Genomic DNA, 16,102 nt, shown 5'->3' on the forward strand with positions numbered 1-16,102 from the left:
TCTCTCTTTCCTCCTTCCTTCACGAAAGTGTAGTGGAAGAGCACTGGTCTGGAAACCAGAGGAACTAGCTTGAATCCATACTTTGCCATCGGCCTACTAGGCGGTCAGAAGAAATCCATTTAAACTTTCCATTCATCACTTTCCTCATCTTCAAAATGGGCATACTAGTACTTGCATTTCTACCTAAAATCTCAAGTTGTTGTGAAAGCAAAAACGAAATAAGTGATGTAAGAGTGAAACCAAGTTATTATGCTATTCATGCACAAATGGCCCATCCTTATTTGCAAGTTACATAGTAGACAGTCCACCATTTCCCCATCTTCAAATCTCTACTAAAATAATATCTCCTCCACCAAGCCTTCCCTGATTAATCTCTTATATCCCCACCCTTTTCTCCCTCTCTTTGCAGTCCCCTCATTAGGACTTTGACATCATCCCACCAGGACCCCACAACACTCATGTACATATCCTTATTTCCTGATGCTTCCACTCCGTGTAATTAATTTTATTGTCTGCCATCTCCACTAGATTGTAAACTCCTTGAGTACAAAATTGTGCCTAACTCTGAGGAGAACTCCCAAATGCTTAATAATGCGCACTGCACACATTGAGAGGTCAATAAATGCCACTGATTGAGTGATTGATTGATTCAATCATATTTATTGAGTGCTTACTGTTTATTCTTTAATTCAGTAGTATTTATTGAGCGCTTACTATGTGCAAAGCACTGTATTAAGTGCTTGGAATGTACAATTCGGCAACAGATAGAGACAATCCCTGCCCAATGACGGGCTCACAGTCTAATCAGGGGAGACAGACTGCAAAGCAAAACAGAATGAAACAAAAGCAAGACAACATTATCATGATAAATAGAATCAAGGGGATGTACACCTCATTAACAAAATAAATAGGGTAATAAATAATATATACAAATGAGCACAGTGCTGAGGGGAGGGGAAGGGGAAGGAACAGAGGGTGGAGGGGGAGCAGAGGGAAAAGAGGGGGGAGCTCAGTCTGGGAAGGCCACTTGGAGGAGGTGAGCTCTCAGTAGGGCTTGAAGAGGGGAAGAGAGTTAGTTTGGCAGGCATGAGGAGGGAGGACATTCCAGGACAGCCGGAGGATGTAGGCCAGAGGTCGACAGCAGGACAGGTGTGAACGGAGGACTGTGAGGAGGTGAGCGGCAGAGAAGCGGAGTGGGCAGTGTGGGCAGAAGAAAGAGAGAAGAGAGGTGAGGTGGAGGGGCCAAGGTGATGGAGAGCTTTGAAGCCAAGAGTGAGGAGTTTTTGTTTCATGCAGAGATTGAAAGGCAACCACTGGAGGTTTTTAAGGAGGGGAGTGACAAGCCCAGAGCGTTTCTGCAGGAAGATGAGCCGGGCAGAGGAATTAAGAATAGACTGGAGTGAGGAGAGACAGGAGGGAGGGAGATCAGAGAGAAGGCTGACACAATAATCCAGCCAGGCTATTATGAGAGCTTGTACCAGTAGGATAGCCATTTGTATGGAGAGAAGGGCGGATCTTGGCAATACTGTAAAGGTGAGATCGGCCAGCGTTGGTGACGGATTGGATGTGTGGGAAGAATGAGAGAGCTGTGTCAAGGATGACAACAAGGTTGCGGGTCTTTGAGATGGGAAGGATTGTCGTGCCATCCACGGTGACAGGGAAGTCAGGGAGAGCATGGGGTTTGGGAGGGAAGATAAGGAGCTCAGTTTTGGACATGTCTGCAGAGTACTGTCCTAAATGCTTTAGAGAGTACAATGAAAAATGAAAAAGACATATTCCCTGCCTACAATGAGTTTACAGTCTAGAGGGGGAGAGACTGAGGTTAATATATAAAAAAAAAGTACAGACATATATGTAAGTACAGAGTGCCTGGGAGGGGTGGAAGTACAAAGGGAACAAGTGAGGGAAACACAGTTTGGTGAATCTTAGTAAGGCCCTCTATTACTGCAAAATTTTAATTGATATCTGCAATTTAAAGAGCAATGAAATTATAAGACCAGAAATATGTTAAACCATACCTCTAATTTCCAATACTCTGATTCCTTTAAGCCTTTACTTAATTTGCGTTCTCTTGTCACACGAAATCTCTTGTCATATGAAAATCAGTATAATTAATTAAAAGGTGTTACTTCTCTGAAAATTTGGTAAAAAACATCTTTCTTCCTAGTCATTACATCTCATCGCTATCTCGGAATTCTTTGCAAGTATTATTTGTGAGTTCCAGACACGATGAAAAGTGTGAGCACCAGGTCAGAGTGGGGAGAATCAAAAGCAAAGAGGACAGGAACATAGTAAAGGGAGACAACTGATAGAGAGCCAGGAAACAAACAGTAGGTTTTATGTTATCCAAACAGTAATAGGGGAGACATCAGTGGTTTATTAATAGGGCAATTATAATAGTAATGCTTAAAATTATGGTATTTGTTAAGCACTTACTGTGTTCCAAGCACTGAGGCTTTTATAAGATTTTCATAAAATTTTATAAGATTATAAAGCCAGTTTAGAATGGGGATTAAGACAGTGAGCCTCATGCAGGGCAGGGACTGTGTCCAATCTAATTACCCTGTAGTTACAATCTAATTACCCTGAAACAGTGCCTGGTGTATAGAAAGCACTAAACAGATTCCATTAAAAAAATTAAAAAGAGTTTAAAAAAAAGAGCACGTACAATACAGCTGAGTCTAAATGTGGAAGGATTATCTTTCGCAGGATTATCTCTAATTCTTGCATATGCTAAAGGAAACTGTTGACTGTACAAATTATATTACAATTAGTTTTACAGGAGAATCTGCCCAATTAAAGACATTATCAATTTTACACAAATTTAGTGTGGAAAAAAATACCTTTTTTTTTTTGTTCCATGATCTGATAGTTACAACTGGTGTTAACCAAATAGCATTTTCAACTCCTATCTGTTCCTGAAATCATTTTAAACACATTTATTTGAACAAGTAAATTCATGTTAATGTTCAAAGATGTTATCGTAGTTTTCAAAACTTCAATGATGCTCAAAGAAATTGATAAGAAACTGCTTAAATTCTTAGATTTGTATTTAGAGAGCTGCATGTATTTTCTTGTTTAGTGTATTCAAATTCATGTGTCATCAGGCAGTGTCTATAAATAAATTTTAAAGGTTTATTAAATTATATTTTGGCAAACTTCATCATAACTATTCTAATAATGAAAGATGTAGCCTTAGGAAGTATGTCACCTTATCTTTTGAACTATGTAAGCTGTTATTTTTTTCTCTAGAAGCAGAAAAAATATTTTATATACTCTACAATGTATTGTGGTCTTATTAGGGTTTTTTCCTTTTTTATTATGTCCTTCAAGTAATAAAAAAGGCTAAATATTCTAAAACTCAGATCATTCCTTCTTTATTATTTTAAAGTGGACTTGTATCAGTTCTTATAATTGGAAATGTTATTTGCATTTTTATTGAATAATTACTTTGAAGTGACAGGTGGAATTCTGTGTTACTATTTTTTCTGATTAGGAAGGTATGATCTTAGTGACAAAGCATTAGGTATAATCTATCACTGCAGCAAATTGTAAATTACACTGCCAATTCAGGGCAAATAATTAGAGAGATTCCAATTTTATACAGTGTTCTTCAGAGTTATGCTCTTCAAGAGATTTCAACTAATGAAAAGCTCTTGAATGGAGTCAAAGAAAAACGTTTGGATGCTATTATGAGGCATGAACATTTTGTATTTCCAATAATATGTTTAAATAAGGCAGAATTAAACAGGAAAGGTCATCTTACTTTGGAAATCCAAAGCTCAGACAAACCTTTCATTTCATCCAGAGTGACTGGTATAGCTGCCTTAGTTACAGCAAATGTCAAAGTTTAACTCTCTCTTTGAAAAGTCCTTCACCGAAGGAATTAGATTTTTTCCAATTTAATGAATTGATAACTAACGAACTCTTTTGAGTTTTAATATGATCTGGTGATATCTTTTCACCGTATCTCCACTGCCGACTTGGTAGCGGTTATGGTACTTAGTCTTTTTCAAACTTTTAACTTCCCGATGTATGAGATGTATTTTTTTTCTGCCAAAACCACTCTCATCCTACATCCCTTCCCTATCTCTTTACAGTCTCCATTTTAGCATCCAGACTCTTACCTTATCAATGGAGTAACAATAATAATAATAATGAAATAATGGTATATATTTGTTAAGAGCTTACTATGTGCTAAGGCCTTAGGTAGATACATGATAATCAGGTCAGACACAGTCCCTGGTCCACAAGAAACTCACAGTCCAAGTATTGAATCCCCATTTTACATATGAGGAAAGTGATTTGGCCAAGGTCACACAGCGGCCAAATGACAGAAACAGGATTAGAACTCAGGTCCTCTGAATCACAGACTAGTGCTTTCCTCACTAGACCATTATCAGAGGGTTCCTTCTCTTACTACCCAGCTCAAAAACAAAACTCAAAAAAGAGGTATTATGCTGTCCACCTCAGCAGTGATGTAATGCCATTTATTAAGTAATTACAGCATGTGAAAAACACTAAATTAAGTACTCCAGAGAAATGGGAAAATGCAGAAATAGACTAAAAGGGTTATTGATCATTTGAATAATTTGGAGTTGAGAATTGAAGCTCTTGAGAAGAGATTATAGGTACTTCTTACTCCATCATCATTCATTCTCCTCAGTGGTGTTTACTGACCACTTATTGTGTGCAGTTCTTGGGAGAGTACAATACAAAATAGTTGGTAGATACATTCAAACAAATACCGTTACTCTATTGTATTATCTCAGGGGCTTATTACAGTGATCTGCACTTATTCAGGCGTATTTATTGAGTGCAAACTGTGTGGAGAGCACTGTATTAAGAGTTTGGGAGAGTACAGTATAAAAATAAACAGAAACATTCCCTGCCCACAGTGAGCTTACAGTCTAGAGGGTAAGACAAATATTAACATAAATACATAAATTACAGATATTTGGCATTATTCCTGACTCTTTCTCATGCAACCCACACATCTAATCCATCACTAAATCCTGTCGGTTCCACCTTCACAACGTCGCTAAAATCCATCCTTTGCTACCCATCCAAACTGCTACCATGTTAATACAATCACTCATCCTATTCCACCTGGATTACTGCATCAGCTTCCTTGCTGACCTCCCAACTCTGCTCCCTGGATCATTTTTTCCACAAAAACATTCAGGATATGTTCACTCCACTCTTTTGAAAACTCCAGTGGTTGCCCATCCATCTCCACTTCAAACAAAAACTCCTCACCATGGGCTTCAAAGCGCTCCATTACCTTGCACCCTCCCACCTCACCTTGTTTATCTCTTATTACTACACAGCCTGCATACTTCACTCTTTTAATGCTAACCTTCTCATTATGCCTCCACCCCACCCATCTTGCCACTGACCACTGGCCCCAGTCCTGCTTCTGGCCTAGAATGCCCTCACTCTTCCAATCCATGGGCTTGGGAGACAGAGGTCATGGGTTCGAATGCCAACTCTGTTATTTTGTCAGCTGTGTGACTGTGGGCAAGTCAGTTAACTTCTCTGTGTCTCAGTTATCTCATCTGTAAAATGGGGACTAAGACTATGAGTCTCACATGGGACAACCTGATTACCCTGTATCTCCCCCAGCGCTTAGAACAGTTCTCTGCACATAGTAAGCACTTAACAAATACCAACATTATTATTATTATCATTATTATTATTGTTATATTTTGTCTCCTCCAGGAGGTCTTCCCTGACTAAGCCCTCCCTTTCCTCTTCTCCCACTCTCTTTATCGCCCAGACTTGCTTCCTTTGCTCTTCCCGGACTCCCAGTCCCACAGCATTTATGTACATATCTATAATTTGTATTTTTATAGTAATGTCTGCCTCTAGAGTGTAAGATCATTGTGGGCAGGGAATGTGTCTATTTATTATTGTATTATACTCTACCTAGTGCTTAGTATAGTGCTCTGCACTCGGAAAGTGCTCAATAAATGTGATTAAATGAATGAATGAATATGTACATAAGTGCTGGGGGCTGGGATGGAGGATGAATAAAGGCAGAAAGTCAGGGTAGTGCAAAAGGGAGTAGGAGAAGACGAAAGCGGGGCTTAGTCAGGGATGGGCTCTTGGAGAGGAGGTCTTAGTAAAGAATTCCATGGCTCACTGGAAAGAGCCCGGGCTTGGAAATCAGAGATCATGGGTTTGAATCCCGGCTCTGCCACTTGTCAGCTGTGTGACTGTGGGCAAGTCACTTCACTTGTTGGTGCCTCATTTACCTTATCTGTAAAATGGGGATTAACTGTGAGCCTCACGTGGGACAACCTGATTTCCCTGTATCTCCCCCAGCGCTTAGAACAGTTCTCTGCACATAGTAAGCCCTTAACAAATACCAACATTATTATTATTATTATCACTACTCATTGACTCATACAAATCTTTCCATTTACATTCACTTTGCGGCCTTAAGGTTAGGGGCTAAAACAGGGATTTGTTAGTCAGAGGTCGTGGGTTCTAATCCTGGCTCTGCCACTTGTCAGCTGTGTGACTTTGGGCAAGTCACTTAATTTCTCTATGCCTCAGTTACCTCATCTGTAAAATGGGGGTGAGGACTGTGAGCCCCAAGTGGGACAAACTGATTACCTTGTATCTCTTGTATCTACCCCAGTGTTTAGAATAGTGCTTAGCACATAGAATGCACTTAACAAATACCATCATCATTATTATTATCATTATTATTATTCTTTGGTGTCTTCTTTCCCAGAGATTTAGAGTGGTTTCAACTCTGAGTATTGTTGATGTGTGAAGGAAGCAAAAGTTGTCTTCTGCTACATTCACTCTGCTGCAGGCACAACACTATTTATTGAACCAGATCTGCTGCACTTCTCATGGAATCAGAATATCTGTGTTTTAGTCCTTGTTCCTCCTCTATTTGGCTCCTGTGGACAAAGATCACATGTGCTCTACTGATTGCTTGCTGGGTGACCTTGGGAATGTCACGACTTCCATGTGTCTCAGTTTCTTATCTGTCAAGATTCAGACTAAGTGCCTTCCCCCTCTTACTTAGACTGTGAGCACCATATGGGTCAGGGACTATGTACAACTTGTGGTAGCTTGTATCTACCTCAGTGCTTAGAACAGTACTTGACTCTTAGCAAGTGCTTAATGAATTTCACAGTAATGAGAATAATAATGTTATAACACTAACTTCTGCACTCTCTTGTTCCAGTTGTGCCCCAGAGGAAATATGATTAGCAGGAAAGGGAGAGCTTGAGTGATCTCACAGATCTCTAGCACTAGAACCAAACCCTGTGTTCAGGTTCTTAATCATGCAGTCTTAGGACTGGGGACCAACATAGCCTAGTAGATAAAGCATGGACCTGGGAGTCAAAAGGACCAGGGTTCTAATCCTGGCTCCACCACTTGTTTGCTATGTGACCATAGGCAAGGCTCTGAACTTTTTCTGTGCCTGAGTTACCTTATCTGTAGAGTGAGGATTAAGACTGTGAGCCCCATGAAGGACATGGACAGTGTCCAACCTGACTAGTTTGTGTCTACCCCAGTACTTAGTACTGACATATAATAAGTGCTTAACAAATACCATAAATAAAAGGAACCAAAAGCCATCTATCTGTCATTCCTGATGGGAGACTCCATCATCAATTAATCCCTTCATTCAATAATATTTATTGAGCACTTACTATGTGCAGAGCACTGTATGAGGCAAGTCACTTAATTTCTCGGTGCCTCAGTTCCCTCATCTGTAAAATGGGGATTAAGACTGTGAGCCCCATGTGGGACAACCTGATTCCCCTGTGTCTACCCCAATGCTTAGAACAGTGCTCGGCACATAGTAAGCGCTTAACAAATACCAACATTATTATTATTATGAATATATTATTCATATATTATATATTATTATTATGCAAAGTTCCTTTGCAGGGGACTCCTACTTCTCTTCAACATTGGCTGGCACCTTTTGTGATCAGAGTTGAGACAGTCCTTTTCTGGTTTGGACTGATTGTAAGGTATTGGCAGTGAAATTTACCTTGAGGACAATGGTTTGATGAACCCAAGGATGCTTTGCCAAGCTCCATGTTGTTTGAAACTTTAGATATTCCAGCCCTTAAAAGATACTGAAAAAGCCTATAAGAACACATTAGAGATTGACTAGCAAGGAAATTTCTAATGTATAGAGCACCACGACGGATTGCTTTTACTCTTAACAGCCAGGATTGTGCTTTATCAATTAAACATGTCAGACTCCTAATGTTGTTCCTTAGAACTTAATCAGGGCTCTTTATTCCTGCTGAAAGAAGAGTTAGTTGGTTGCAAAAAATCTGGTAAAAATGAGTTCATTTGTATTCACATTTTCTTCCGTCTTTAGTAAACAAGACGTAGTGTGTAATATCTATTTCGATGTGTTTCCAGACTGGAAATAGGATGAACAAAGTGAGGTTCCTGTTGATTCCTTTTCATTAAAATAACTGTGGGTGATTCATTTTTGTGATTTCTAATGAGTAAATTGACAACATTACTGACATAATGTATTATCAATTCTTATTTCTTTTACTTTTCCATTGTGGCTTAAGTGAAATCATATCTGGAATTCTTTAATACTTTATATTACTCTTTATAGTTTACACAGGGTCTTCCTATCATGGATCGTTTCCATGAGGGGAGCCATGGGCCTGAAAGTTAGTGAATACTTGAATATTCAGGAGATTCTTGGAGTGGGAGTTTGTGAAACACTTGTATGTATATTTTTTGTTGCTCTTGTCAACAAAAAGCAGCATGGTATAGTAGAGAAAGCACAGACCAGGGAATTGGAGAGCCTGAGTTTCAATCCCAGCTCTGCTACCCATTCTGTGAACTTGGGCAAATCACTTAATTTCCTTCAGTCTCAGTCTTCTCATCCATAAAATGGTGAGTAAATTCCTGTTCTACCATCCCCCTTAGACTCTGAGCCCTGAATGGAATAGCCACTGTGTCCATCTGGATGATCCTGTTTCTATCCGGCATTTAGTACAGCGCTTGGAACATAGTAAACACTTAACAAATGCCACAGTAATCATAATTATTATTATTAATGTTGTTGTTATTTTATATCTATTTTAGCTGGTTTTTGTGCATTTAGCATCCTTGTCATTGTTCGTTATTTTCTATCAGCAATATGTTGAATCTCTATAGACTTCAGAGAAAAAAGTGGAAAGTATAAATCTTTTTTTCTTTTGTTGCTGAGTGATGAGTTTGAAATGAAGATGTGCTTTGAGTGATTGGGGTGTATAGTCAAGCATCATTCCAAAGAAGTGAGTCTGCAACTAACTGTGAGCCATTTCTGCTGATGGAGATCAGAAATGGACTTCATTCAAAAATACGGAGCCTTGTAGAATAGAGAAGAGCAAAGCCATTTGATTCCCTGTTTATCAATATTAGACATCTTATCCTTCACATCCTCCCCCAGTTTTGCAAGGGAGCAGATGTCTAAATCTGTCTTGGATATTCCTTTCATATTGAAGCTTCCCAGACCACCATCTGAAATTGCCAGTGGACAGACAGGATCTGTCTCCTGTCAGAGAAGTTTTTGATCAAACTGAGTCACAAAGAGACATTGAAAACATCTCCAGCAGGATGGATTGAATGTTTGATTTGATTGAAGACATGCTATAATCAAATGAAGACATTTTTCGATCCATCAGAGGCATTCTTGTCATGTGGAAATGTTCTGAATAAAAAATGCATGTTGGTTTTGAAAGTTTTATAGCATGCCTAGAAGATGGAGAGGGCCTCTGCCTCATGTTTTCACATTCTGTGTTTCTGGTTCCCAAATCAGAAAAGTGAAGATTTTGGCAATTTCAGTGAATGGATAGGATCAGTTGTACCAGGAAACAGACCGTTGAAAGTTGCTATCACTCATTTCCCAGTTAGTGGCTTAGAAATTGCAAATGAAAAACAGTTTTCATTTGAAAAACAGTATTTGATATACAATCATTTAGTTTTTAATATAGATTTAAACTGATTTGTAAAGTAGAATATTTCATTGACTCAAGTATTATTGTAGGAGAGTAAATTCATTCTAATTATGAAGGAGGAAAATGGGTTGGAAAGCTGTGTTGAACATATCTGTAAATGTTAAGTTTCCTCTGAACAGTATTGGAAAGGGATAACTCATTTTTCAAGTGGTGATTGTGACCTGATGACAAGGCAATCATAGGCTCTTAATCAAGGACTTTGGGGCTTATGTACATTTCTTTAAATGGGAAATCACAAACTGAAGGACAGATGGTTGATCATTTGTTATAAAACTTGATCTTTTCGATTCTTTTCATGTTTCCAGGCTGAAGTCATTGATGTGAGGTACGGAACACTGGAGGATTTAAACAGGATTCGGGGAATTAAAAATATGACCAACAAAATTGCACTACTGAAACTGGGACAATCTCCTTTACTTTACAAGGTAGGTTATGGAGCTGAGCTACATGTTTAACTGCATTTTCATTCTAAGTATCAAAATATCTAATTGGGACTTATGTCTTCTATTTTAGCTTTTGGTGCAGTATCGTAGTATTTTCAGGGGCTAGTAGTTCATTGAATTTTGAGTTTTAGATTGGCGTTGGGATAGATACTTGTAAACTGGAACCATGCCATCCTTCTTGATCTAATACCAATCAATCAATCAATCAATCAACCAGTGGTATTCACTGAAAACTTACAGTGTACACCACAGTGACTAAGAGCTTGGAGAGTATGATACAATTGAGTTCATAGGTAGACATGATCCTTACTCTCTGGAACTTACAATCTCTACAAAATCTGTTTGGCTAGAACCAGTTTAGATTTACTGCTTTACCATCTTGACGAGATGGGTAAAATGTTCTATATTGTGACTGCTTTCAAGAATGTAATTAAGATATGGTGTGCTCTCAAAGAAGCTGAATTTTGATGTATTTTGTTTGCATTGGATTTCATTAACACCACATCCCCTAGGTTCATAATTGAAACAGTTCAAATTAAGTATCTGTTAATGCATGCAGCATCACCTACTATACATTTTAACAAATCTTTTCAACAGAGATTTTAAAGAATTTAACTAAGTTGATGTTACAGCAAGCAGGGATACCTGGAGAGGCTTCTGTGAGCTCCTCCAAAGTTTAGCAAAATAACTTTCTAGCAATATGAGAAGCAGCATGGCCTCATTGAAAGAACATGGGCCTGGGACTCAGAGCATCTGGGTTTTAAACCCAGCTCCTCCTCTTGCCTGCTGTGTGACATTGGGTAAGTCATTTAACTTCTCTGGGCCATGCTTTTCTCATCTGTAAAGTCAAGATTTAAAATTTGTGAGCCCCATATGGAAAAATGACTATGTCCAAGCTATCTTGTATTTAACCCCATGCCTTAGTTACAGTGGTGGGACATAGTAAGTGCCTACAAATACCACAACTGTTTTTATTACTATTCTTCAGTTGTGAAGTAGTACTGATATTCAGTTTTGAAAGTAACATTTACAATATCCTGACCCCCAAATGCTGAACTAAATAAAATAGCCTCTGGAAGGATTAATACTTGAAAATGATCACAAAGAAGGTAATGATAATAATGCCTTGGCTTGTAAAGTGCTGCCTAAGAATACTCATGGAATTCTTTGTCATTAACTCCTAGAAAGGAAATGCTCTCTCTTTTCATCTTCAATATCAATAATAATAATGATAAAGTATTTGTTAAGTGCTTACTAGGTGCTGTACTAAGCAATGGGGAAGCTATAAGATAATCAGATTGGACACAGTTTCTGTCCCACATGGAGTATAAGTAGTCCTAGCTTTGACTCCATGTTGTCTGGATCTATTCTATTGCCAAGTTGTTTGAATCTGTGCTGCTATTTCTGTTAAAAAAAAACCCAGCTTGAGGAAAATGAGACACAAAAATGAGTGTGATGAGGACACTGAAGGCACTTCAACATCCATTGCCTCACAACTCTCATGAAATATTCCTATGGGAATTTGGTCTGAAATTAGAGGGTGAGAATCTACAGCTGTGAAAAAGAGGGCAGCAGACCAAATGACTTGGGTTAAACATGTCCATTAATCTTGGCCTAGATGAGCATCTGGACTAGGATTCTGCATCTGGATGAGTGCAGAGAAATGTTAATCATATTTTAGTGTTGTGGTAGTTACTAAATCACAGATTCAAATAAATTGGGAAGGGAATAACTGCATCTGTGATAGGGAGGGCAAAGGGGAAAATGGAATTGTGATATTTAGACATGTCTTAAAAATGAACAGTAAGTGATCTTGTAGCAAGAGGGAGGAAAGTTCTTTAGTTTAATCATAAATACAGTGTGTTCCTGTGTGAGTTTGTGTGTGTGTGTGTGGGTGTCTATGATCATTTTTGTTCTCAAAGTTGATAGGTTAAAAAATTCATGTCTTTCAGAAATATGTCCTAATATGTAAAGCAATAACAAAGTAAGCCAGAATGATGTCAGCAGACAGCTTTAGATATATATGTATCTAGCAATTATAAAATAATAAAAAGTAAAAGTAATTAAGAATAATTTATAGTTTAATGAATTATAAAATAATATAAAGCAATTATAAAAGCCCATTCCCTTTAGAATTTCTAATTATAAGAACCTAGAGTCACTCCTTTGGCCACACAAAACACAGTAAATACCAGAACACAGTATCTGAAAATAATAATTGGCTAGTTTTAGTGTAAGCTATCGGTGTGGCTCAATGGAAAGAGCCCGGGCTGGGGAGTCCGAGGTCGTGGGTTCGAATGCCGACTCTGCCACTTGTCAGCTGGGTGACTTCTTCATTTCTCTGGGCCTCCGTGACCTCATCTATAAAATGGGGATGAAGATTGTGAGCCTCAGCTGGGACAACCTGATGACCCTGTATCTACCCCAGCACTTAGAACAGTGCTTGGCACATAGTAAGCGCTTAACAGATACCAACATTATTATTATTATTATTATTATTATTATTATTATTAACTTAATCAGAATATTATATACATATATATTTACAAATATTTATATATATAAAAAAACAGATATAGTAACTTTAATTTGCTCTTGCAATCAAAATAAGGAAAACTTTTTGTAGGTAGTACTCCTTCAAACACAGGGATTGTCTTTCTGGAGACTCTTGTGTTACAGAGAACTTATGTGGTGAGACCTATGCCAAGTGACTTACGGAACACACACAAAGACATTTCTGACTACATCACATTGTACTGTATCCAGACTGATGTACGCTGTGGAAGAATGTGGGAAGAGTTCCGAGATAGATCGTAAAAGAATGATAGAATTACCTTATTGATAGAATTACATTTCTGGAACTGGAAATAAAAATCCAGTAAAAGTTTACCAAACATCTGATATGAAATAGTATACAGAGTTGTTTTGTAAATAAAAATTTCACAATTTCTCTATTTAGATAGAGAATGCTTGCCACTGAAAAATTTAACAAGGCATTTTATGTCCAATTCTCAGAAGTAATTATGAAAGCCCAGTTCCTTCAGAATTTGTAATTACAAGAACCCAGAGTCACTCCTTTGGCCACACAGAGCACAGTAAATACCTGAACATGGGATCTGAAAATAATAGCTAGTTTAGGTGTAAACTATCTTTAACTTAACCAGAATACTTATAATTTCTAGAAAAGCGCCTTGGCCATATTATTTTTTTTGTGTGTGATAAATGGGGATTAAGACTTTGAGTCCCATGTGTGATAGGGACTCCGTCCAACCTAATTATCATTTATTTAGCTCAACTCTTGGTATAATGTCTGGCACATAGCACTTAACAATTACCATTTGAAAAACAAAAGTAAATAGCCTATTATTTTTTCTAAAGTATTTAATTCCTATCTTGTGATGTATTACAAAGAGGAACAATCTTTTTACACATTCAACTTTATTTCATGTCATAAAGAAAACATATCCTTTTAAAATGACAGAATAATGAAGTGACAGAGTTGATGAGACTGAATTTTTAATGAATAACCAAGTAAAAGAAAAAAATGTACATCACACATCCTTAATACCTGAAGAAAAATAGAATTCTTAATATTCTATTGAGCTTACCTGTAAATTATTAAAATATATAGACACAGTATAGCCTAGTAGAAAGAGTTTAGGCCTAAGAATTAGGAAACCAAGGCTTTAATCCTCATTCTGACACTTTCCTGCTGAATGATGTTGGGTAAATTTGTTTCAACTTCTTATATCCCGGCTAGACTACTGTGTCAGCCTTCTCTCTGATCTCCCTTCCTCCTCTCTCGCCCCACTCCAGTCTCTTCTTCACTCCGCTGCCCGGCTTATCTTCCTGCACAAACGTTCTGGGCATGTCACTCCCCTTCTTAAACACCTCCAGTGGTTTCCTATCAACCTCCGCTCCAAACAAAAACTCCTCACTCTAGGCTTCAAGGCTCTCCATCACCTTGCCCCTACCTACCTCTCCTCCCTTCTCTCTTTCTACTGCCCACCCCGCACGTTCCGCTCCTCTGCCACCCACCTCCTCACCGTCCCTCGGTCTCGCCTATCCCGCCGTCGACCCCTGGGCCACGTCCTCCCGCGGTCCTGGAATATCCTCCCTCCTCACCTCCTTCAATCTAATTCTCTTCCCCCCTTCACATCCCTACTTAAAACTCACCTCCTCCAAGAGGCCTTCCCAGACTGAGCTCCCCCCTTTTTTCCCTCTCCTCCCTCGACCCCCTCTTCACCTCTCCACAGCTAAACCCTCTTCTCCCCCCTTTCCCTCTCCTCCTCCACCCTCCCGTCCCACCCCCTCAACACTGTACTCGTCCGCTCAACTGTATATATCTTCATCACCCTATTTATTTTGTTTATTTTGTTTAATGAGATGTACATCACCCTGATTCTATTTATTTGCCATTGTTTTTATGAGATGTTCTTCCCCTTGTCTCTATTTATTGCCATTGTTCTTGTCTGCCTGTCTCCCCCGTTTAGACTGTGAGCCCGTCAAAGGGCAGGGACTGTCTCTATCTGTTGCCAATTTGTACATTCCAAGCGCTTAGTACAGTGCTCTGCACATAGTAAGCGCTCAATAAATACTTTTGAATGATTAATTTATTTGTGCCTCAGTTCCTTCATCTGTAAAATGGGGATTAATTATCTGTTCTTTCAACTTCTTCGATGTGAGCCCCATGTCAGACAGGGCCTGCATACCTATGCCAAATTTTAGCATATAATAAGTGCTAAACATATACCATTGCGAACAACATTATCATTATTATTATTATTATTATTATTATTATTATTATTATTGTTATTGCATATCAATCCAAATGAGACTGGCTTAAGACAAAAAAGTAACTTGCTTACCATATTTTTCCCCTTTATTTTTTGTCCTGATACTGTTTTAGCATTCAGCATTTTTTTCAATTTTATTTATTGTGGGAGTCAACATAGACAGCTAGGAAAAGTATTACAGGCATCCACAATGAATATGTTAAATTACATAGTGAGATGATTTCAGTAAGAACAAAGGGGAGACTGGTTTGTAGAAACATTAAATAATATTCTCACTTTCTTTGACTTTGATTTTATAATGAACCACATATTGTAAAATGTTCTTAAATGTTAATAAGAAAAAGCTATTTTTTTCACTTTTGGGTGATGAAAAAGTTGTTTGTAATATTCACTCTTGCCCATTACTTTTGAAAATCAGATTAACTATCTTGTTCCCAAATATATCAGTGATTTTAGATAATAATTCTGGTGTTGGTTAAGCGTTCGTATGTATAACACTTTTCTAATTACTGGAGTAGATACAAGTTAATCAGGTTGGACATAGTCTCTGTCTCCCAGGGGCCTCCCAGTCTAAGGGGGAAGGAAAACATATAATGAATATACATTTTACAGTTGAGGAAACTGAGGCCAAGAGAAGTTAAGTGACTTGTCCAAGGTCTCACGGCAGGCAAATGGCCGAGTTGGGCATCTAGGGGATAATGTCCAAATCACCTACTATTTGTGATTAGTTTTCTTTTCTGGAGACTATATAAAATGAGTAACAAAACAATTTACTTACATGTAATTCTAGGCTGAACATTCCCTGCTTGGGGTCTTACCTAGATACTTTCCAATTCTCTACCAGACTTAATTA

At 38.2% G+C, this 16,102-nt stretch overlaps 1 protein-coding gene across 3 annotated transcripts in view; it reads left to right on the forward strand.

The window, feature by feature from the left end:
• The window catches only part of NAALADL2 (N-acetylated alpha-linked acidic dipeptidase like 2), a 966,685-nt gene that overhangs the window by 447,735 nt on the left and 502,848 nt on the right, over window positions 1–16,102 (forward strand). For all 3 annotated transcript variants that reach the window (XM_029067290.2, XM_039913128.1, XM_039913127.1), the window contains one exon: window positions 10,316–10,435. In XM_029067290.2, coding sequence (XP_028923123.1) covers window positions 10,316–10,435 — 120 coding nt within the window. The remainder of the gene's footprint in view (window positions 1–10,315; window positions 10,436–16,102) is intronic.

Source organism: Ornithorhynchus anatinus, chromosome 1 (assembly GCF_004115215.2).
Source record: "Ornithorhynchus anatinus isolate Pmale09 chromosome 1, mOrnAna1.pri.v4, whole genome shotgun sequence".
Classification (NCBI taxonomy): domain Eukaryota; kingdom Metazoa; phylum Chordata; class Mammalia; order Monotremata; family Ornithorhynchidae; genus Ornithorhynchus; species Ornithorhynchus anatinus.